At 39.5% G+C, this 25,046-nt stretch overlaps 1 protein-coding gene across 2 annotated transcripts in view; it reads left to right on the top strand.

Annotated features, from left to right (window-relative positions):
* Positions 1-25,046, top strand: part of LOC126095167 (DNA topoisomerase 2-binding protein 1-A-like) — a 304,515-nt gene that overhangs the window by 237,370 nt on the left and 42,099 nt on the right. For both annotated transcript variants that reach the window (XM_049909903.1, XM_049909895.1), the window contains exons 16-18: positions 15,195-15,781; positions 19,047-19,109; positions 21,804-21,938. In XM_049909903.1, coding sequence (XP_049765860.1) covers positions 15,195-15,781; positions 19,047-19,109; positions 21,804-21,938 — 785 coding nt within the window. The remainder of the gene's footprint in view (positions 1-15,194; positions 15,782-19,046; positions 19,110-21,803; positions 21,939-25,046) is intronic.

Raw genomic sequence — 25,046 nt, 5'->3', positions numbered from 1 at the left:
GGGTGCGTCTGGTTATTGGTGCCTTTCGCACTAGTCCCATTGACATTTTCCTCACAGAAGCAGGGATTCCCCCTGTACAAATATGATGGAGCTAACTCCTGGTTTCTTACGCACTCGCCATTCACCAGTTCCCTGACCATCTCGTGTACCTTGTCCTCTCTGCAAACGAGGGATGTCTCCCTGCTGACAACTGCCCAGGAGTGGGATTGCCGATTGGCATGTGTCTCACTTCCTTCTCTCGGTATCTCCACATCGACTCGCTGGAATGCATCCCGTGTATTTTCTCCCACACCCTCCCTTGGATGATGCCTAGACCATGGATTATGACCGACCTATTCCAGGGTCCTGAGGTCTCTGTTGCCCCTATGGTTTTCCAGCATCTTGTATGTGCCATCATTGCAGAGTTCCAGGGTGTTACCATCTTCTACATTGATGGTTCTAAGACAATCGATACGATGAGAAAAGCTTTCACATCTACTACTGGCTTAAAACACCATTTATTTCCCAGATCATGTAGTGTGTTCACAGCAGAGCTTCTAGCTATTCACAGAGCCCTCCATTTTGCTTCTCAGGCCTCCCTCCACAGATTTTTAATTTGTTCCAATGAGCAGCTTGCAAGCTATCAACCAATGCTACTCTTGCAGGGTGTATACAACCCGGGAGATCCGGGAAAAACCCGGCAATTTTTTCATCTGGGAAAAACCAGGGATATTTTTAGAATTCCAGGAATTTTTCATTGTTTTAGTTTTCAGTTAAATTTTTGCTATTTTGACTGGTAAGAACCGATACTCTAACGAAGGATGTTACTGTATCCCACTACTGCAGAATACTTCTTCAACAATAAAACATAAAAGAGAGGAAAAAAAATGAAAATCACTTAAATTGAAAAGGAAATGCACCATATACAACAACGACACACAGTGCTCATGCAAGCATCTGTCAATTGAAAATGTGTCTAAGGCTTTGGGAAGACTTTGCTGTGCTTCATAACAACAAACTGCCTCCAATGAGTGTGAAGTCGCAACATTCTATTTGTTTTAGCAGTTACGCACGGACTCTTGCGCATGCGCAGTTGAGTCACGTTTGAGTAGTAGATTCTCCCACTTCTGGCAACAGGAATGCGGCTGTTGGCTGTGCAAGCAGTCGCAGCAAGCAACTAGATGCGAAGGAGGCTCCAAATTCATATTTTTGAGAAAAAAACTTGTTTCACAAAGTACCTAGCATCCAGCGCAAATTTGTCTATCGATTATTCATGTGATTTTGAAATGCTTCCCTGTTGGTTTTGGAACATTTTTGAACACATTTTAAGTTGATTTCTGAATGAATCATAAGTTGACTTTTGAATGCATGCATAGTGTACGTGATGTCTCTGTCAGGAGAATCCTCGTCGCATCTAGAATAAACTTTCCGCAGACAAAAGGGGATGGGGCTATACGAGCTGAGGGATTAAAGCCGAATGGATGAATGCTAATCGCAGTCTGATTATAGGGTTGATTGGATTTGCGAATGATCAGCATTGTTATAACAACTCGTGAAACCCATAGATTCAGACTACCAGAATGGAAATAAATGACTCACAAGAATAACAGGTGAGGAAGATTACGTATTATCTTCTATGTGTATCCAAGAAAATGAAATTTTGACAGAAACGTTTTGGCCAGATCGCTACACTAGTAAGGACCAGTAGTACAGTCCCCGGCTAGCAGCCACGTAAGTTCTATTCTGGAAGTAACGCGGAAAAAAATGTTATTCGAACACATAATAATGCCTAACCGGAAAATAATTGCGGGATAATTGAACCTGTGATTCTGGCAGGGTTAGTGAAGTTAATCGCCGAACAAATTTTGAGAGTGGAATCAATAGCTGCAGAATTGGTGATGCCAAGATTGTTTGTTAAAACGAGGAAGGAGAAGAAACGGGAACATCGCACAAATTATGGAAGAATAAGACGATTCCAAATTTATATGTTGTTGTTGTTGTTGTTGTTGTTGTCTTCAGTCCTGAGACTGGTTTGATGCAGCTCTCCATGCTACTCTATCCTGTGCAAGCTTCATCATCTCCCAGTACCTACTGCAACCTACATCCTTCTGAATCTGCTTAGTGTATTGACCTCTTGGTCTCCCTCTACGATTTTTACCCTCCACGCTGCCCTCCAATGCTAAATTTGTGATCCCTCGATGCCTCAGAACATGTCCTACCAACCGATCCCTTCTTCTAGTCAAGTTGTGCCACAAACTTCTCTTCTCCCCAATCCTATTCAATACCTCCTCATTAGTTACGTGATCTACCCACCTTATCTTCAGCATTCTTCTGTAGCACCACATTTCGAAAGCTTCTATTCTCTTCTTGTCCAAACTAGTTATCGTCCATGTCTCACTTCCATACATGGCTACACTCCATACAAATACTTTCAGAAACGACTTCCTGACACCTAAATCTATATTCGATGTTAACAAATTTCTCTCTTGAGAAACGCTTTCCTTGCCATTGCCAGTCTACATTTTATATCCTCTCTACTTCGACCATCATCGGTTATTTTACTCCCTAAATAGCAAAACTTCTTTACTACTTTAAGTGTCTCATTTCCTAATCTAATTCCCTCAGCATCACCCGACTTAATTTGACTACATTCCATTATCCTTGTTTTGCTTTTGTTGATGTTCATCTTATATCCTCCTTTCAAGACACTGTCCATTCCGTTCAACTGCTCTTCCAAGTCCTTTGCTGTCTCTGACAGAATTACAATGTCATCGGCGAACCTCAAAGTTTTTACTTCTTCTCCATGAATTTTAATACCTACTCCGAATTTTTCTTTTGTTTCCTTTACTGCTTGCTCAATATACAGATTGAATAACATCGGGGAGAGGCTACAACCCTGTCTCACTCCTTTCCCAGCCACTGCTTCCCTTTCATGCCCCTCGACTCTTATAACTGCCATCTGGTTTCTGTACAAATTGGAAATAGCCTTTCGCTCCCTGTATTTTACCCCTGCCACCTTCAGAATTTGAAAGAGAGTATTCCAGTCAACATTGTCAAAAGCTTTCTCTAAGTCTACAAATGCTAGAAACGTAGGTTTGCCTTTTCGTAATCTTTCTTCCAAGATAAGTCGTAAGGTCAGTATTACCTCACATGTTCCAACATTTCTACGGAATCCAAACTGATCTTCCCCGAGGTCGGCTTCTACCAGTTTTTCCATTCGTCTGTAAAGAATTCGTGTTAGTATTTTGCAGCTGTGACTTATTAAGCTGATAGTTCAGTAACTTTCACATCTGTCAACACCTGCTTTCTTTGGAATTGGAATTATTATATTCTTCTTAAAGTCTGAGGGTATTTCGCCTGTCTCATACATCGTGCTCACCAGATGGTAGAGTTTTGTCATGACTGGCTCTCCCGAGGCCATCAGTAGTTCTAATGGAATGTTGTCTACTCCCGGGGCCTTGTTTTGACTCGGGTCTTTCAGTGCTCTGTCAAACTCTTCACGCAGTATCTTATCTCCCATTTCATCTACATCTACATCCTCTTCCATTTCCATTATATTGTCCTCAATTACATCACCCTTGTATAAACCCTCTATATACTCCTTCCACCTTTCTGCTTTCCCTTCTTTGCTTAGAACTGGGTTGCCATCTGAGCTCTTGATATTCATACAAGTGGTTCTCTTCTCTCCAAAGGTCTCTTTAATTTTCCTGTAGGCAGTATCTATCTTACCCCTAGTGAGACAAGCCTCTACATCCTTTTTTTTTTTTTTTTTTTTTTTTTTTTTTTCAAATTTATATAAAAATTTTGTAATACTACTTTTCGATCTCGTGCTTGAGAATCTGGTGCGTATGAATGAAATGTGAAACTATTTCCTAACATAAAGCTTTTTGCTTGTAGTAGGCCTAATAGGCATTTGATATTGGTACTTATTGGATTATATTCTGTCGTGTTATAGAAATGGCGATTTGTACCAAAACAATCTCGTTTATTTGGTGTGTTACAAAATTGCTGCCATATTAGAAAGGCCTGTTTTGTTTTATCTAGCAGGCAGTGACAAAATAGATGTAATCAGATCGAGAAACCACAGCAGTCTTGGGTATTATTTGTATTAACAGCTTTTTCAGTATTAGACAGTGACATTTAGATTTTTCGTGTAGCAAAACGTTTGACGGACTTTGATGAGGTAATAGATTCTTTCGCAGAAAGGAAAGCACGCCATGTAAAGCTGTACCAAGTTTAGAGAGAAAAAAAATGCTAGGAGCTAAGGTTTGAATAAATGTGTAATTTCTTGCTTATCTCTTGTCAGTATTGGTTTTATATATCCTACATTTAATTTTATGTCACACAAAACAGCAAGTTATTAACTAATAGGCAATAACAGGTTGTATTCAACCTGGGACAACCGGGAGATCCAGGAAAAACCTGGGAATTTTTTCATCAGGGAGAAAACTGGGAAAAACCCGGGAATTTTTCATTTTTTAGTTCTTAGTTAAGTTTTTGTAACTTTGACTGGTAAGAACCAATACACTAACAAAGAATATTACTGTATCTCGCTACTACATAATAATACTGCAGCAATAAAACACGAACGAGAGAAAAAAACGAAAATAATAAGTTGCAAAGGAAATGCACCATATACAAGAACAAAAAACAGTGCTCATATAAGCGTCTGCCAACAGCAAAATGTGTTGAAGGCTTTAGGAAGACCATGCAATGTTTCATAACAACAAATTGCCTCCGATGAGTGTGACTTCACAACTGTTTACATTAAATTCGTTGGGGCGGTTGCGAATTAGCTTATGTTCATGTGCAGATGAGTCACGTATGAGAAGTACCTTCTCCCGCTTCTGGCTACAGAAGTGTGGCAATTAGCTGTATAAGCAATAGCAGCAAGCAGCCAGATGCTATCCTGAAAAATTTTACTGGTACGCCTAAGCAGCCAGATTCACATATGTGCAACAGGCTTGGAACTAGAGGGCGGGGGCAAACCGGGGTATCTGCCCCGGGCGGCAATTTCAGGGAGGGGGGCCAAATTCATATTATTGAGGAAAAAGATCTTGTTTCACCAAGCATCCAGCGCACATTGGTGTATTGAGTACTCATATGATTTAGAACGCATCCCTGTTGGTTTTTGAACATTTTTGATCACTTTCTGAGTTGATTTTTGAATGCGTGCATGGTGTACGTGATGTCTCTGCCAGGGGAATCCCTGTCGCATCTAGAAATAAACTTTCCTGCAGACAAAAGGGGATGAGTCTATACGAGCTGAGCGAATAAAGCCAAAAGGGTGAATAACAATCGCAGTTTATGTGGTTGACTGGGTTCGCAAGTGATCAGCGTTTTTATAATTACTAGCGAATTCCATAGATTCAGACTACCAGAGTGCAAATAAACAACTAACAGGAATAACAGGCAACTAAGATTACGTATTGTCTTCTCCGTGTATCCAAGAAAATGAAATTTTTACACGAAAATTTTTGGCCAGACCACTACACTACTAAGGGCTAGTTATACAATACAGGTATAGCAGCAGCTAAAGTTCTATTCTGGGAGTAGCGTGGAAAACGCGTTGTATGTACACATAATAAAGCCAAATCAGAGAATAAATGCGGCATAACTTAATCGGCGTTTGCGGCAGGGTTAGTGAAGTTAACGAGGACACTGGCAGGAATAGTTACAGAACTGGTGATGACAAGATTGTTTGTTAGAATGAGGAAGGAGAAGAAACAGGGACTCTCACAAATTACGGAAGAATATGACGATTCCAAATTTATATAAATATTTCGTACTACTACTTTCCGATCTCATGCTTGAGAAGCTAGAGAGTATGAATGAAATGTGAAACTATTTCCTAACATAAAACTTTTTGCTTGTAGTAGACCTAATAGGCATTTGATATTGGTACTTCGTGAATTATATTCTGTCGTGTTATAAAAATGACCATTTGTGCCAAAGCAGTCTCGTTGATTTGTTGTGTGTAACAATTGCTGCAGTCCTATTTCATTTTATCTAGCAGACAGTGACAAAATACACGTAATCAGATCGAAAAACCGCACTAGTCTTGGGTACTATTTGTATTAACAGCTTTTCTAGTATTAGACAACGACATTCCATTTTTTCATATAGCAAAACGTTGACGAACTTTGAGGAGGTAATAGATTCTTTCCCAGAAAGGAAAGTACGCCTTATAAAGCTGTGGCAAGATTAGAGAGAGAGAAAAAAAAGCTAGAACTTAAGGACTAAAGAAATGTGTACTGTCTTGCTTGTCTCTTGTCTTTACTCATTTTATGTATCTCATATTTAATTTTATTCAACACAAAACAGTAAGTTATTAGCTAATAGGCAGTAAAGACTGCAAATTTTCTGAAGAGTTCTTGTTCTGCCGGTTACAAATAATCCCATCCAGTATTAATTGCAAGATTTTTTTAAGAGGGGCAGGATGTCAAGCCGACCGACTGGGAGCAGGAGAGTCACGACAGAAAATTTTAATTTCCAGTGGCCGGAATATAGTTTGATGGCACCCATTACAAAATATTACACATTTGAATTCCACAGAGCGAAATACAGAGGCGTGTGATGGAAAGTTTAGCTTCTCTTGCAGCTTGATACCAATATTATATGTGAAACATATGCAACACTATGTATATTAATTTAAACTATTAAATTTTCCTGTTTGTGTGTTCTTGCTACTTAACAGTGGTGTTGCTGTTGGCTGACTACATCACGTGTCCTATGTTCTGAATATCCGCAGTCATCGGCTGGTGAGATCACCCGACATGAGCTACGAATGGCTTACAAAAGCGCATCGAAATCTTGATTTCAATTATTCGGAAAGTAACATGCAGTATTTGGTGGAATTCCAAAGCGTGTCTTTTTTTTTTCCCTGAGTTTCGTTTACTAAAGTGACGGGAAATTGTACGCCCGCGTATAAAACCATAACCATTGAAAGGATTGATAAGGGAAAATATACTGTCACCCGGGAGAAAGTATATTTTTAACCGGGAAATCTGGGTATTTTTTTTCCTTGTCCACTTATACACCTTGTCTTGTCACCTTTTGGTCTCTGCTATCCATGACCTCTATGCCCTTGGCTGTACCGCCTGCTCAGTTGTCTTGCTCTGGGTCCCAAGTCGTGTGGGCATCCCAGGGAATGAACTGGCTGACTATTTGGCTCCAGAAGCAGATACTTACCCCCGATTCTCTTTCTTGATTCCAGCTGTATATATACAGATCTATGTCAAATCTCTTTGTCGATACATGGAATGTCATCTGGTGCGCTATTGCTCGTAGTGATAAATGCCACACAATCAAGGAGGCTACTGCAGTTTAGCACTCTTCCTTCCACTCCTCTCAGAAGGAGTCCACTGTTTTATGCCGTTTACACATTGGTCATACCAGGCTCACCTAGTGTCCTACGTAATGAACCACCCCCACAATGTGGTTGTGGAGCCAGACTGACAGTATCCCACATCCTGGTGGAATGTCCCCTTCTTTTGCCCCTTTGTGCAAAGTACAGTCTTCCAGATTTCTTAAATTTAATATTAGCGGACAATTCATGGATGGTTGAACTGATCCTCAGTTTCCCCCATGAAAGTGGTTTTTATTTTCAGATGTAAGATTTTGCTTTACTCCTGGAGCAGGGGCAGGATGATTGCAGTTGAGACCTATATTCATGTCTTCTCAGCCTGGGGGACCCCATGGAAAGAGCACTCATTTTTCCAGTTTTTAGATTTGATCTCATCTTTTATGCCTTTTACTGTGTGTGTTTTAACTTCATTATTTTATAATTTGACTCCTCTGACTGGATCCATCCACTTTTAGTGGACCCTCTTTCTCCTGTGAGTTACATCGGAATCACAGGACTGATGACCTCACCGTTTGCTCCCATAAACCATCTCAGTTAATCAATCAATCTCTTTGGAGGCACTTTACTCTAAAACTTAGATCCACTGTCGACCTAATTGGTCTAAACACACGTTGCTCCTCTTTAGTTCTCCTCATGTCTTCGATACTCCATTTTTTAGGATTTTTTAACTGCCTTGTTAGCATGACACATCTGCTGCTTGGAAATATTGTGCAATTTAAAATCTGTTTATGGAACCTCCCTGTATCTACTGGTCTAATTCACATACACAGTTTCCTTTCACAATTCTTATAGCATGTTTTGGTAATGATCAAATTGTGCTTTGTTCGAAATTTTAACTGATTGTTCCTCCTTTATTCCTTTCCCTCAATCCATGTTTTCCTACTGTTTTTCCTTCTGTTCATGTTCCTACCATCAAATTTCAGTCCACCATCTCAGCTACTTTGTCTCCCTCAACAATCTGATATATTTCTTGTATTTCATCATAAATTCTATCAATCACTTCATCTGCAGAGGTAGTACACATAGAAACCTGTACTCCTGCATTTACCACATTTGATTTTGTATTGATAAATGGATTCTCATCTGATTAGAAGTTCTTTTCTTCTCTCGCTGTACTTCACTAATTCCACTAAATCTAACTTTACGTGTTGCCTGATCTACCTACCCCATTAAGGGATCTAACATTCATCAGTCCTATCTGTAGAACATGATATTTTTATTCTGCAACTTAACTTGTCTTCTTTACAGTAAGTAGCCATCTGTCTTTTCTTACAGTGTTGATATTTCTATGCGAAATTTCCATTCTTAGATTTATTTATTTTTTCTTTTTCCCTGCTGATAACCTCTTGAATAGTCACTGCCTAGATATCCAAATGTGAAACTATTTTGCTTCCAGAATATATTACACAAGAAGAGACCATTTACATTAAACCATACAGTAGGGTTGATGTCCTCGAGGAAATATGATGACTATAGTTACCCCTAGCGTTCAGCAGTTAATAGTACCAAAATAGCATGCCCACTCAGTGTTCTTATGTTTCTTAAAAGTGCTTAAAAGTACTTAATATTTATATTGTGCAGTAATAAGTCTTATATGTGCTTATTTTGTCCTTTTTTATTATGGTCCTTATAAGGCCTTATTTTTGTCTTGGCCATTATATTCAAACTTAAAAACTTAATGAATTATTTAGGAGTAAAAGAGATGACTTACCTAAAGGCACGCACACACGCACACAAATGCATTATTTGATGGGTGGGGGGGGGGGGGGGTGAGTTACCTTAGGTGTAGGCCAGGGGTGTTACGGGAGCACAGGATGTGCTGTAAAAATAGCTCCCATCTACACAGCTTAGAAAAGCTGGTGGTGGTGGATAGGATCCAGATGGCATGGGTTGGTTGTGAAGCAGCCATTGAAATCTCACATGTTGTGCTGCGCTGCACGTTGTGCCAGTGTGTGGTCCACTTGTTTTTGGCTCATGTTTGATGGTGGCCATTTATTCTTGTTGAGAGCTGGATAACCTTGTGATGTGACTGGAGTAGATGTGCTGGCCACCCGTGGCAGACACAGCTGTAGTGATTAGAACTCCCACGCCCACTATGCTGAAGGCCTCGCATAGGCAGTACATAATTATACAGATCGTCCGTGCCATATCCCACACATACCCTACCCTCACATCCGTCTCAAAAACTAACCACAAGGAAGCGACCCCCTTGTCATGCAATACCACCTGGGACTGGAATGACTGAACCACATCCTTTCTTAGGGCTTTGATTATCTATCATGACGCCCTGAAATGAGGGACATCCTACCCAAGATACTTCCATCCCCTCCCAAACTGGTGCTCTGCTGACCATCCAGCCTCCACAACATCTTAGTCCATACATATGCTGCTTCCACCCCTAATTCCCTGCCACAGGGATCATACCCTTGTGGAAAACCCAGATGCAAGACCTGCTCTATCCACCTTCTACTCCAGTTCCATCACAGGTTTATCCTAACACATCAGAGGCTGAACCACCTGTGAAAGCAGCCATGTTATATACTAAATCTGCTGCAACCACTCCATAATGTTTTACATTGGCATGAAAGCCAACCACCTGCAACCTGAATGAATGGCCACCAAAACAAGGTGCACCAGACAGTGGTACCACATGCAGCACAGGACAACATGTGAGATTTCAATGGCTGCTTCAGAACCCATGCCATGTGGGTCCTCCCCACCACCACCACCACCAGCTTTCCTGAGCTGTGAATATGGGAGCTATCCTTAACAGCACGTCCTTTGCTCCCGTAACCTCCCTGGCCTAGACCTAAGATAACTCGCCGTCCCCCCACCAGATGGTGTGCGCGCACCACCCTTTTCCTATTATCCCTGCCCAATTAGTGTGAGCTAGTTGTGTGCTGCCATCTCATGCCCTGTTGTTGTTGTTGTTGTTGTTGTTGTTGTTGTTGTCATTGTCGTCTTCAGTCCTGAGACTGGTTTGATGCAGCTCTCCATGCTACTCTATCCTGTGCAAGCTTCTTCGTCATTGTGGTAACCCTTGTTGCACTATTGAAGAATAGGGACATGCCAAAACTTTGAGGGATGGTTATGAAGGTGCTGCTGGATTCATTTATGATATTAGTGTTGATGTTAATGTCCACACACAGAATTATGTGGACCTTTGTACTTGAGGCTTTATCTAGAACTTCTGTTAATTTATTGAAAAAATTGTCCACACTACCACTGGGAGATCTATACACACACAAACTGATTAATTTCTTGGGGGTATCAAGCCCTGTTAATTCAATAGCTGATACTTCAAAGTGTTTGTCTTCACTTACTGTACTGAGGTCATGTATTGATTTGAACTGTGTTCCTTTCCTGATATAAATGCATGATCCTCCACCCCTTGAAGTAGTTCTGCAGTAAAAGTTTGCCCTTTCATACAATGATAATACTACATGTTGGATTTCTGTGTCTCTACACCAGTGCTCAGTAATACAAATTACAGTGCAATTCAAAGATTGTAACTCAACTTCTAATAGTTGTATTTTATTCTTTATTGATTGCATGTTTTGACGGAGGATTGTTAAGTCTGCGAAATGCCCCACATTACTCTTTCCAATGGTTCATTTTTCTTTGTGACATCTGGTATATGTGATATTTGAATTGTTAAAATATTTGTGAGTGATTGTTTCAGTACTTTTTAAACTGCTGGAGATACTCTTTAGACAGGGGAACCTGCTGTCTGGATTTATCCTAAAAAAAGACCTACGTTCCCTACCTATTATAACAGGTATTTGACCATGTGTGACCCGAGATTCACCCCCTATACTTTCATGAATCAACTGTACCAATCTCCCCTTCCCACTTCTATTTAGGTGTAGGCCATACCTAGTGAAACCACATCTGTTGATAGTCCTGACAGGCACCAGAGAAACATGAGCAAAGTTGGTTGTCCTCATAGCCATTCCTAACCCCACAGTGATTCACCTCACAGCTCCATCAAGGTGTGGTCGATCATGATGCCGGAACAGCTCAACAAAGTGTACGCTGGTGCCAGAGTCAAGGAAGCTATCTTGTCAGGTCACCACCTGTCATACGCCCCATCCCTGTGCAAACTGTTTCCTGCCCCAACCACTATCACTACATGGTCGTCTTTTGTGAAGTCCTTACATAAAGACCCTAGGTCCTCTATCATATGACTTAGCCTTGCATTTGGCTTGAAGATACTGGTGGCCTGGTATGCCGCCCCTAAACTTTCCTGTAACTGAGGGCCTACACCTCGCCCATGGCTACTACCTAGCAGCAGCACTTTCTTCTTCCAAACACTTTGTACATTCCTAGGCTTCTTGACCTCGGTTGAAGTGTGCTGCACATTTCCTGCTCCTTGTTCTACCTGAGGCTCTTTTCCACTTAACTCTGGCAGTGGTAGATACCTGTTTTTGGTGTTGATGATAAAACTGTCAGATCACGTTCTCTTTCTTTCTGTCCTCATATCAGCTAACATTAAAAAATAACAATAAAAGTAACAAAGGTAAAGGTAAATTGCTTGGTTGCTGCCCTTGACAGAGTGCTATGCCCACAAATTATATTGCAAAACTCATAATATCATGAGCAATTTCATGGTAAAGGGGATACAAATATGTAGAATTCTCACAGCAAGATTCTTTCAGCTTAAAAATGTGAATTACAAACCAGATCGTTCAAAGTTAAAATGGCATATGCTGGATTGTTTCTCAGCGGCTATCGAAACCCAATGATGATGAGGATGGAGCTGGGTCATGTGGCAGGAGAGATGTATCGTCAGCAGGTCAAACTTGGTACTGGAAAGCTACAGGATGCAGATATTCAAATTATTATGAGGCCCATCTAATGGATTTTACAGAAAACATGATAATTACCTATACACGATGCACATTTACTTTATTCTTGAACTCACTAGAGCATTGATTGCAACTATTGTCAGTAAAAGAAAGATGATTAAAAGTCCTCAATTTTTTTCTGATTTCAGTTCAAACCCTGCCTTATTAGCTAACGTTACAAGGCTAGGTCAGTAAATCACCCGGACTGTTGCCCATGCAGCTACTGAAAAAGCTGCCGAGCCTCTTCAGGAAGTATACATTGGTCTGGGCTCCCCACAGATAACTCTGCGATCTGTTTGCATTTACAATTGGGCTCTCATATAAGTATGCAGGCTACCCCAACATGGCATTGTCTTTGGTTTGTAGGGGACAATAAACACTAAAAGTGTGAATACTCTGGGCCGGTGCAAAGAGAAACTGTAAAAAATACTAAAAAATTGTAATTAATTTGTACAATAATGTTGATCAACTTTGGTTGTAAAAATCCCTATACAAAAGAATGCACTAGTGGCACATCAAAAACTTCACAACAATCTATAAATTACTAATTACACTTTTCCTATGTCACTGTTCAATATTCATGTAGAAGACATTGAAAAACTTGTAGTTCTTAACGCATGAAGAGCCAGACTTTGAACATTATGCCTCACCTTCCAACCAGCAACCCTAGGCTCACGGAAAAGCTATTCCTTTTGCATGTCTGCATACTTTCCATTGGACATCTTTCTCAGCACACAATGTTGTAGCGTTATTACTGGCACGGAAACCATCACAAACGAAGAAATTTGTTAAATTATATGACAGCGTTCATCTTATGGAAGACATTAATCCTTACAAAGTATGTCCTCCTTGATACAGTTTACATAATGTACAGGCAATATTTTACAGCAATAAGCAGTTAACAAAATACTCGTAATTCTTGCTTTTAATAACTAGGGTTTTCAGAATTATGTCACTTGAATACATGTGGATGGTGCACAGCATTCTGACAGAGTTTTTAGGGGGAAGCAGCTGCATCTACTGAAGTACAACACTTTGACAACTGCAGAGAATGTTTGACATATGGACATGTATAGTGAGCATATGTTCATACTGTCCCTGTATGATACCTGTATTGTCAATTTTAGGTGTTTGTTATTAAAATGAGGCACTTTTAGTGCAGCCTCAATATGTCAGGCTCGAGAATGAACCATTGCCAAAATATATGTAATGCCACTGTAACAGATCTGTAATAAACATTTCATGAAATAAGAAGATTACGGGTCCCAATCAATAAACTGTTGAAATTGCAAAAATGTGAGATACTACATAGTATCATTACTACGTACAAACTACGGTCAGATCAAATGTCTGGATAGTTGACACGTCATGTGTTCTAACTGATTTCCTCCAACCAGAGCCCTCAACGTCACACCTGAACTGTTTGCAGTTGCCAAACTGCCACAAGAACTTGTCAGTTCATTTCCAATTCCTTGTCTGCCTTTCTTTCTTGATGTGTTTGGGTCGCAGGTCCTGGGTGTGTCTCTGTAGTTAGTTAGTTTCATATTGCATTACACATGGTAGAAACACACACACACTGATGACAAAATAATCATTTCATACACAACACTAACCAAATACTACTGTATTCTTCCACTTAAGATACAGTTCAGTGCCACATGTATTGTTGTTGTAATCACAGAGATCAACTTACAGTAAATAAGCTTCACAGGACATTGTGTGAAGCAGTTTTTGAAGGCTGTAATTAATTGTTGCCACTAGGTCACCCATAGGTAAACAACTTCCTGAAGTGTAATTGCGTAACCCAGTGTTCCTTCTTTTTTTCCCCTAAAAATCTAACCAAAAGACTTTGATTATTATTTTTATTCATTTAATTGGCTTAAGTGTAATTTTTTTTAATATTTTGCCGCGATATTTTCATCATTGCGTTGACTTTTTGTTAACTCTTATTTTCTTCATATCATTTTTCTTTTTCTCGTTCAAAGTCTGCTAGTGTCGCCAATTACCTGCAATGAAGTATGGACCAGGTTTGCTCATCAGCTGGTAGTGTGGCAGCCCATTTATCCAGTGTAAGAATAGTTTCAGGTAACCAATGACAACAAGAACTTACAGTTTGCTTTTACCACTGAAACTGAAAATTTTCTATCTAGAGTTTGTTCATGGAGGATAGCCTTAAACACCATGAACAAAGTGATCATGACTTTAGATCTGCCACAGGTTGTTGATCACCATTTTCTCGTATACATTGCACATCTCGAGGTTGTGGGTAGGTTAGGACACGTGTTTAAATTCAGGGCTACAAAATGCCATGTCTGCTGCAGTTCAGTCAATGGTCAGTTAAAATCAGTTGTCGACAGAGGATCTCCCATTTTTGCCATACCTTGCAGTGGCTCCAAGTTACACATAAAAAGCACTTGTGAAGTGACCCATTGTGTATGTGTCTCTTCTGTAACCGAGCAGCAGTCAGCTGCGGTTGTGGCAAGTGACAACTTCGGTCTCCTGCAACTATTTTACTTCCCCCAGACTTCCTCCATTACCTTCTACTGGCTTCATCACCATATCACTTTCCTAAAATCCTAATCCTTGATTCAGCATTTAAAGTATTATTTAGTTGCTGCATTCCACAAGAGCTAATAAAAATAAATTACATGCTTTTAGTTCTTATTGCTTGTTTTTAAAATCAAACTTCATTCTGCAGTGGAGAAAATGATAAAATGAAACTTTATGAAAAATTAAAATTGTAGACTCATACTAAACCCGAGGTCCTTATCAACCAGGCTGATACTACTAGGCATAAAAATTTGTTGATATATATGTGACTGTAGCTATCCATGTTTTGTATATAGGATTGAGTAACAATAAAGATGTTTTTACCTTGACAACGATCCATGCTTCAATGTCTCAGTGGTACATAGTTGCAGTCCGTCAGCAAGTTCTCTTTTGTTTATTTTATGTGAATCACTCTCATCATTACACTAAAAGTTTCTTTCCTGAAATTTCAGAGGTTGAAGGAAGTCATTCCTCTGGGAGAGGCTCTGATGTTAATCACAGTAAGGTTGGCACACCTGTAACACTACCAAAGGAAATACTGAATGCTGAGGAGAATAAGCCGCAAGCTGCAGCTTTGGTTGTTGAAGAAACTGTACCTTCTGTAAATGTTACAAGAAGTTCAGACAGTGCAAGAAAATCAATGGGTCCACCTGATACAGCTAAGGTACCAACAACAAATGAAAGGGAGAGACGCAGGACAACTGGACCAGTTAACTCTCCATCAACACCTGCTGGAAATCCTATGGGAACTGTTCAGAACTTAGGCTTTTCACCATTCAGCCAGGAAACGCCGATAAGGACGTTAATATCGTCAGTCACTGACAATGCAAATGTAACACCCAATAATGGTTGGACATTTGATCCAAATGAAGCAACCCCAAAGCCTCCAAACTACATGTCTACGCCAGAGACACCATATGGACAAGTCTTTAAACCCAACCCTTCACCTACAACTAGGAAGAACTGGAAGAGATGGATTGACAGTATACCAGAATTTGAGAAGCTGGAGCCTGAAGAAAAGAAGAGACGATTGAGCACAGTGAGAAAAATTTCAAATACTCTTATAGCTGACATTGTAGCTCATTTTGTAAAGTATACAAGGAAATTCAGGGTAAATGGTAAATATGCTGAGAGGTGATATTGTTTTCATAATAAACATGAGCCTAATTTTCAGGAGGTATAGATGCTTGACTTTGATTACTACCAAATATTATGAAAAGGAAAGTTGCCACTCACCATATAGCAGAGATGCTGTGTCACAGATAGGCACAACAAAAAGACTGTCACAGATAAAGCTTTCAGCCCGTGAGGCCTTCGTCAAAAGCTTTATTTGTGACAGTCTTTCTGTTATGCCTATCTGCAACTCAGCATCTCTGCTTTATGGTGAGTGGCAATTTTCCTTTTCATAATATTGTTACATTCCATCCTGAATTTTCCACTTGTTTGATGCATATTACTAAGAAAGAGTTGACTAGTACAAATGACTTCAGTGTCTCAGTTGAATGGGACTCTGGCTTCCAGCTGACATATTGTAATAGGGCCATGCCATATCAAGTGGTCTAATTTTGAAAATTTTCTCGCATCACCATAAAGGATTTTGATGTAATTTAGTCTGGAGATTTACACATTTTGCCAATCAACAGTGGTAAAGTTTTACTATCACCAATATAATACTTCCAGAAATGATAGTATTTTGTTTGACTCCATAGTGGAACTGTTGAAAGTGTGCCTCCCTGATTTTTTGGCAGCTTTGGGTTAAAAAAATCTTAAGCAATTTTTATATAAAAACCTGTATCTGGTTCTGCAATGTGAGAATGTAAGCCCTAAAAAATGACAACAAGGTGGATGTGCATTTAAAATACACCCATATTCCACTGGCACTGAAGTCTAACATCAGTTATTATGCTCTGCAATTGTTTAATACTCACTGTGGAAGGTAATATGGGAAGTCCTGTTGGCTAAGATACGAGATTAGGTCAGCAGCAGCAGCAGCAGCACACACACATAAAAGACAGTTGTACTTGTCAAGCTTTTGGAGCCAGTGGCTCCTTCTTCGGGTAGAAAGGTTGAAGAGAAGGAAGAGTAGTGAAGGAAAAGGACTGGAGAGGTCTAGGAAAAGGGGCAGATTTGGCTAAGTCACCCAGAACCGTTGGTCAGGGGAGACTTACTGTACGGAATATGAAGGAAAATCTTTCCTTTTCATCCCGTACAGTAAGTCCCCCCAGACCTGCGGTTCTGGGTGACTTTTCCGAAATCTACCCCTTTTTCTATACCTCTCCAGTCCTTTTCCTTCAGCCATCTTCCTTTCCCTTCAACCCTCTTGCCTGAAGAAGAAGCAACTGGCTCTAAAAGCTTGCTAATTACAACCGTCTTTTGTGTGTGTGTTCTGCTGCTGCTTGGTGCGTAGATTTTTTTATCTATTCAATTAAATAATGTTGTCAATAATTGATTGTTAATATGAAATTGGGTATTTTTATAACATAAAAATGAGATTGAGTTTTTTGTATTTCTATGTGCAAAAATGTCCCTTAATGTAGTGGTCATCATTACAAATATATGCTTGAAATAATTGGTCAGGCGAAATAATTGGTCAGGCTTCAAACAGAGACGTTGGCATTCTTTGGCCAAGTACCATACCAAGTTAGCTATCCACCCTGATGTGTACAAAAAATAACTTTTGATGGAACAAGCTTAACAATAGCAGTCAACCGGCAGAGCGAGCGGGCGGGCGCGCGCGCATACACACACACACACACACACACACACACACACACACACACACACACACACACACACACACACACAAACATGAGCATACACATCAGAAGAGTATTAAATCAAACGACAACAAAAAATAATAGCTGCTGTCATTGTGATCCTAGGTGAAACTGTTTAAAACATTTGTCTCCTACCGTAGTTTCAGTTAGGATTTCAATATTGTACCTTTGAATGCAACTTGGGGCCATGATCCCACCAATGCACATACGTGCAAGTCCCATTCCCCTCCTTTTCATCTCTCCTCTCCCATTTCCCCCCCTCTCCCCCCTACCCCTTCAGCACAGCCACCTGATACTGCACCTAGCAGCTAATCTAATGTTAGTGTTCACCTTGTGCCAAAGATCATGAATGTTAATCACAAGGCTAGGGAATGATTAGAACCACGGAAGAGCTTTGTAAGGCAGACAACCATACTTTCTAGAAGAAATAGTAACTGATGATAAATCCTGTACGTAAAGCTTCACACTCAAATTATCACCTCATTTGATGGTATGCAAGCATGCTAATAATAATAATAATAGAATTTTAGTAATTGCCATATCACTGACATGAATCATTGGTGTGCTTCTGCGTGTCCTGCTGAGTTGGTGTTTCGATTTTATGCACAGTATTTTGACAACTGACCTAGCCGTCCACTTCAAATGCTGCGACTTCTGCTATTGTATGTACTCACTGCCTGGACCCCAGGTAGACTGTGAACTGTTTTGGTCTCATGCCGCCAGTTCGATATCCAACACATAGCACTCCTTTTGATGCTCTTTCGTTTTCAGAACTTGCACTCATATTCTGCAAAACAAAAATTCATGTTATCCAGCTCTGGTGGATGTGATGTGATGGCTGGTGAGGTTTTAATAAATTGAATGTCAGACCTCAAAGCATTATTTAAATTGGTACCTCCATCCCTGTTTGTTAGGTTTTCTGACTTCTTTATTTCGATAGACTCCTTATTTAAGCTATCCCAGAAACTTGGCGTTTACACCACGATACCAGTATCATCGTATGATTAGGGTAAGAGATTTAAATTTAAATAATATTTGGAGATTGGCACTGAATTTATTAAAAACTCTCCATCACATCCACCAAAGCTGAGAGAATTTGTATTTTGCAAAGGGCATAAGAGTGTTTGTAATTGAATTCCACTATAAACAGTGGCACGAAAACCAACTATAGTTGAGCCTGGTTGGACTCCAGGTGCCTGAAGATATCAGGTTGGCTATCAAATTGTTCTGCATAAATTGGAAACAGTAACTTGTCAAGAATGTTGGAGGCACGCCATTAATCATGCTGAGAAAATCTGAGAGATCACAAGTTGTATCAACTACAAACCACTGTAATACGTGGCACACCTATCAAAGAAATATAATTTGTTTGGGAAAAAATCTCTGTGTGGAACTGAGACACGTACTCAGTGACAGTATTTAGATTTTTAGTTTACATTAGCTTTTACTTCTAGAAACAATAATAATGTGCAGAATTATACAACTTGTACTGTAAAATTGTACAGTCTTTTTTTTTTCTGTGTTCAGCCTTTGTCCGAGATTAAGCGCCAGATATGGGAAAAATTTGGAGGCATAAAAATTCCAAGAAAGGTACGTGTAAGGGTGCAAATTACTATTATCTTGTACACAGTTTTTGGTTGATGGTTATTTTATCGTAGTGTGACATTGAGTAAGATGTTACATATATATATAAGGCTCTGCACTTTTAACCTTATGTAATATCTTATCCATCAAGATTGCGTCATGCAAAACATCAAAACCTACATTGGAGTGTAATTACTGATATTAATGAGTGAGAAGTGGCACTAGGAGATGGGCTTATATCACCATTTGATTATCAGGTTTAGCTTTTCCATTATTTCCTTAAATCAGATAAGATAAATGCCGGTGTCATTTTCCTGAGTATTCCATTGATTATTTAGCTCTCCGCCCATGCCCCTTAAACTAGTTCTCCATCTGCTTTGGTATCAAAATCAGGGTTATGTTAAACTAGGACCTTCTTTCCTGTAATCACTATAGTTTCGCGTAGGCTAATATCAGCTTTGAAGACGCCAACTCACTATGTAACCATACAAATGTGATCTTGAAGTGGAGCCACAAACATACAAGAAGTTATGCAAACACTTGTCATTTTGAGCAGCCTTTAAGTTAAATTATTAATCTGCTTTTAACAATTAAGTTCATTCATATTGATTAGTAAAGAAGTGTGTTAGTGCCTGTTCCAGTTCATATAATGAATGTTCACATTCCCAGAAATATTATTCACTAAAAATGAAAAGTTTGTGAGAAGGGAGATCTCATGCTAAAGTTTACATTTATTGTATGACAACACAGGATAAACTTACTTCAGATTTATGTATATGCATCTCTGTTCCATTTTTAAGGCTATATGTCTGAGTACTTCGTGTTTGCTAGAGAAATTATTAGAAGTTGTGACTGGTAGGTCCCCCCGAGATATAAGCACAACTGTAAAAGGCTCCAGTATGTAAAAATGCATATATATATATATATATCTGTGTAATTATTTATGAGGGTTGGAACTTTAATTGTGGCAACTATTTATTTACAGCATGTACAAAATAGATACGTGTTTCGAAGTTTCACTGACCTTCAGAGTAGTCACCAGTATTTTGTATAACCCGTTGCCAGCAATGTGGAAATCGTAGGATACTCTTAGCAGTTGCAGTTGTGTTGACAGTTTAAGCAGTGCGGTCTATTGCCTGATGAATTTGTAGCAATTCTGAAGCGAATGCCGTAAAGTGTTTCCTTCAGTTTAGAAATCGAATTGAACATATGAGGTCTTAAGTCGGGGGAGTGCAGTAGGTGGTATAGCACTTAGCAGCCCCATCAGTCAAACTAATAAGTAACAACTTGCACTGTACATGCTTGAGCATTGTCCTGCAAAATGATGGTCATGTCCTGCAGAAAGTGTCATCACTTCTGTCTCTAAGCTGGTCATAGGTTGTGTTCCAAAAATGAACAGCATAGATTTCTAAACTGAAGAAAACACTTCACGGTATTTGCTTCAGAACTGCTACAAATTTGTCGGGTAATAGACCGCGCCGCTCAAATTGTCAACACAACTGGCACTGCTGAGAGTATCCTATGACTTCCACATCGCTGGCAGCGGGTTATACACAATGCTGGTGACTACTTTGAAGGTCAGTAAAACTTTGTAACATGAATCTATTTTGTATGAGCTGTAAATAAGTAGTTGCCACTATTAAAGTTCCAACCCTTGTATAAAAGTATTACAATGAGTGATAAATGTGCATCCTGCCACAGCTTAGCTAAGGATTGGTGCATAGGGGTTGTGCATTGTGGTTCCACTGGGACAAATAATGGATTATGAATTAGATGCTTTCATTGGTATGTAGGTAATGCTTAAAAGACGAGAAAGAAGATTGTAGAACAAGAGGTGAAAATTTGAACTCTTCAGGCAATTGTTGGTGCTGTAAAAACTGAATGAGAACTTTTGAAGGGACAAAAGAAAGTTAGATGTGGGAAAAGGTAAAAGATAAAAAGAAAAGGGCCTAAAGGGAGTAGTTTAAGACATTTCTGTTGCCTGTTGAGGGTGAGGATCCTCATTCACCTGTAGAAGAAAGTAGATTGTAGGAGAGAGTTGATAAGACTTTGAGACAGTTCGGAAATGGAATTGCACTGAAAATAAGGTTATAAGACTAGTATAGGGAACTGCTACAGAAAAACTAAAATCAAGGTACATGTCACAAGTATTGTAAAATCTAGCACTAACCATGACCACATAATAGCAGATTGAGGCTCTGACTAGGTACAGGAACCGTACTCACTGCTGTGGACTTTGTCGAGGATTTGCAGCATCACAATAAACCCTAGATGAACAAAGTCATTACGGGAAGTTAACTTCCTGTGCAGTGTGTAATTCCAATATTTTTATTACTACTTGTTTATGTGCAACTATACCTCATTCTTTACTTCTCCAAAAAGTTTTTACCAGACTGCAAATCAAGATGTCCGAAGTTCAAGTTTTGATCAAACTTTTGTATTTTTTTTTTATTTATTATTTTTTTCAGTCACTTGTTGTCTCTTTTGCCTCTGGCAACAATTTGTTAATGTGATAAATGGCTAGTTGCACACGTTAAACGGAAAATCCTTGCTAGGTAAGTCAGCTATGTGGAAAACGAGCAACAGGACCATCCTTGGTAAATTAGTATTATGCCACGTAGAAATTTAAGTAATCATATTACTCTTAATTACTGGTAATGTAGTCCCTTCACATAACTGCTAACTTTTGTTGTAAAATAGCTTAAGACAGAAGAGCTACAGCAAGAGGAAGATAATACCCTGGCTTCCCCCCATGTAGCAGCACGTCCCCTTCACTTCTCACCTGTTGCTGGCACCTCAAAGGACAATATGCAGAGTGAAAGCAGTCCACAGACTGTAAGTATTTCAAGTAAACTGAATTACTTTCTGATGATGACATTAGCAGACACGTCAAGTGGAAGAAATGTGGTGCTCCACGATTTTAGATCTTGTCATCTACATCAGTGCTCGATATTTGCTAGTGGAACTTCTTTGATGCAGTAGTATATAATAGTGGAACTTCTTTTACGCAGTAGTATATAAGGTAAGTTTAAAGCACTTCAGTAGAAGCTACCTTCTGCTTGCATGTTTATTTACATGTGTGAGATGATGATCAGTTCTCCTCTGTGTACAAATGAGACCCTGTGTGTCATATAAATTTGCTTCGAAATCCTAGATTCTAACATTTTTCATAGAAACTAAATGTGCTGTTTGTCTTTTTATCCCCATTGTTGTTGTTGTGGTCTTCAGTCCTGAGACTGGTTTGATGCAGCTCTCCATGCTACTCTATCCTGTGCAAGTTTCTTCATCTCCCAGTACCTACTGCAACCTACATCCTTCTGAATCTGCTTAGTGTATTCATCTCTTGTTCTCCCCCTACGATTTTTACCCTCCACGCTGCCCTCCAATACTAAATTGGTGATCCCTTGATGCCTCAGAACATGTCCTACAAACCGATCCCTTCTTCTAGTCAATTTGTGCCACAAACTTCTCTTCTCCCCAATCCTATTCAATACTTCCTCATTAGTTATGTGATCTACCCATCTAATCTTCAGCATTCTTCTGTAGCACCACATTTCGAAAGCTTCTATTCTCTTCTTGTCCAAACTATTTACCGTCCATGTTTCACTTCCCTACATGGCTACACTCCATACAAATACTTTCAGAAATGACTTCCTGACACTTAAATCTATACACGATGTTAACAAATTTCTCTTCTTCAGAAACACTTTCCTTGCCATTGCCAGTCTACATTTTATATCCTCTCTACTTCGACCATCATCAGTTATTTTGCTCCCCAAATAGCAAAACTCCTTTACTATTTTAAGTGTCTCATTTCCTAATCTAATTCCCTCAGCATCACCCGACTTAATTCGACTACATTCCATTATCCTCGTTTTGCTTTTGTTGATGTTCATCTTATATCTGCCCTTCAAGACACCATCCATTCCGTTCAACTGCTCTTCCAAGTCCTTTGCTGTCTCTGACAGAATTACAATGTCATCGGCGAACCTCAAAGTTTTTATTTCTTCTCCATGGATTTTAATACCTACTCCGAATTTTTCTTCTGTTTCCTTTACTGCTTGCTCAATATACAGATTGAATAACATCGGGGAGAGGCTACAACCCTGTCTTACTCCCTTCCCAACCACTGCTTCCCTTTCCTGCCCCTCGACTCTTATAACTGCCATCTGGTTTCTGTACAAATTGTAAATAGCCTTTCGCTCCCTGTATTTTACCCCTGCCACCTTCAGAATTTGAAAGAGAGTATTCCAGTCAACATTGTCAAAAGCTTTCTCTAAGTCTACAAATGCTAGAAACGTAGGTTTGCCTTTCCTTTCCTTAATCTTTCTTCTAAGATAAGTCGTAAGGTCAGTATTGCCTCACGTGTTCCAGTATTTCTACGGAATCCAAACTGATCTTCCCCGAGGTCGGCTTCTACTAGTTTTTCCATTCGTCTGTAAAGAATTCGTGTTAGTATTTTGCAGCTGTGGCTTATTAAACTGATTGTTCGGTAATTTTCACATCTGTCAACACCTGCTTTCTTTGGGATTGGAATTATTATATTCTTCTTGAAGTCTGAGGGTATTTCGCCTGTTTCATACATCTTGCTCACCAGATGGTAGAGTTTTGTCAGGACTGGCTCTCCCAAGGCCGTCAGTAGTTCCAATGGAATGTTGTCTACTCCGGGGGCCTTGTTTCGACTCAGGTCTTTCAGTGCTCTGTCAAACTCTTCACGCAGTATCGTATCTCCCATTTCATCTTCATCTACCTCCTCTTCCATTTCCATAATATTGTCCTCAAGTGCATCGCCCTCGTATAGACCCTCTATATACTCCTTCCACCTTTCTGCTTTCCCTTCTTTGCTTAGAACTGGGTTTCCATCTGAGCTCTTGCATGTTCATACAAGTGGTTCTCTTATCTCCAAAAGTCTCTTTAATTTTCCTGTAGGCAGTATCTATCTTACCCCTAGTGAGATACGCCTCTACATCCTTACATTTGTCCTCTAGCCATTCCTGCTTAGCCATTTTGCACTTTCTGTCGATCTCATTTTTGAGACGTTTGTATTCCTTTTTGCCTGCTTCATTTACTGCATTTTTATATTTTCTCCTTTCATCAATTAAATTCAATATTTCTTCTGTTACCCAAGGATTTCTATTAGCCCTGGTCTTTTTACCTACTTGATCCTCTGCTGCCTTCACTACTTCATCCCTCAAAGCTACCCATTCTTCTTCTACTGTATTTCTTTCCCCCATTCCTGTCAATTGTTCCCTTATGCTCTCCCTGAAACTCTGTACGACCTCTGGTTCTTTCAGTTTATCCAGGTCCCATCTCCTTAAATTCCCACCTTTTTGCAGTTTCTTCAGTTTTAATCTACAGGTCATAACCAATAGATTGTGGTCAGAGTCCACATCTGCCCCTGGAAATGTCTTACAATTTAAAACCTGGTTCCTAAATCTCTGTCTTACCATTATATAATCTATCTGATACCTTTTAGTATCTCCAGGGTTCTTCCATGTATACAGCCTTCTATCATGATTCTTAAACCAAGTGTTAGCTATGATTAAGTTGTGCTCTGTGCAAAATTCTACCAGGCGGCTTCCTCTTTCATTTCTTAGCCCCAATCCATATATCTATTATCCCCATTATCTTTCATCAATTATATCAAAACTTTTGCATACTTCTTGACATATTGAGTATTTTTGAATGTTAATATGTGCAATGAAAAATGTAATTTGAGCTATGTCATCGCTTGTAGAACTAGATGTATGCATTTATCCACAAATGTTGTGCATTTGTATTTGTTTTCATCACTCAAAAAATAATCAGTTGTAAACTACATTTGTACCTTCTACAAATATTGGCAGTAGTATCTTCAGATTCCATGAAAAGCTGGGTTGTGTTTTCATAAACTTGTGCAGTAAGGCTAAGAACTGTAGGGTCCTCATAGATGGGCCAGGGATG

Source organism: Schistocerca cancellata, chromosome 1 (genome assembly GCF_023864275.1).
Source record: "Schistocerca cancellata isolate TAMUIC-IGC-003103 chromosome 1, iqSchCanc2.1, whole genome shotgun sequence".
Taxonomy (NCBI): domain Eukaryota; kingdom Metazoa; phylum Arthropoda; class Insecta; order Orthoptera; family Acrididae; genus Schistocerca; species Schistocerca cancellata.
Note: the sequence above shows the minus strand (reverse complement) of the source record. Positions and strands in the feature narration are given on the sequence as shown.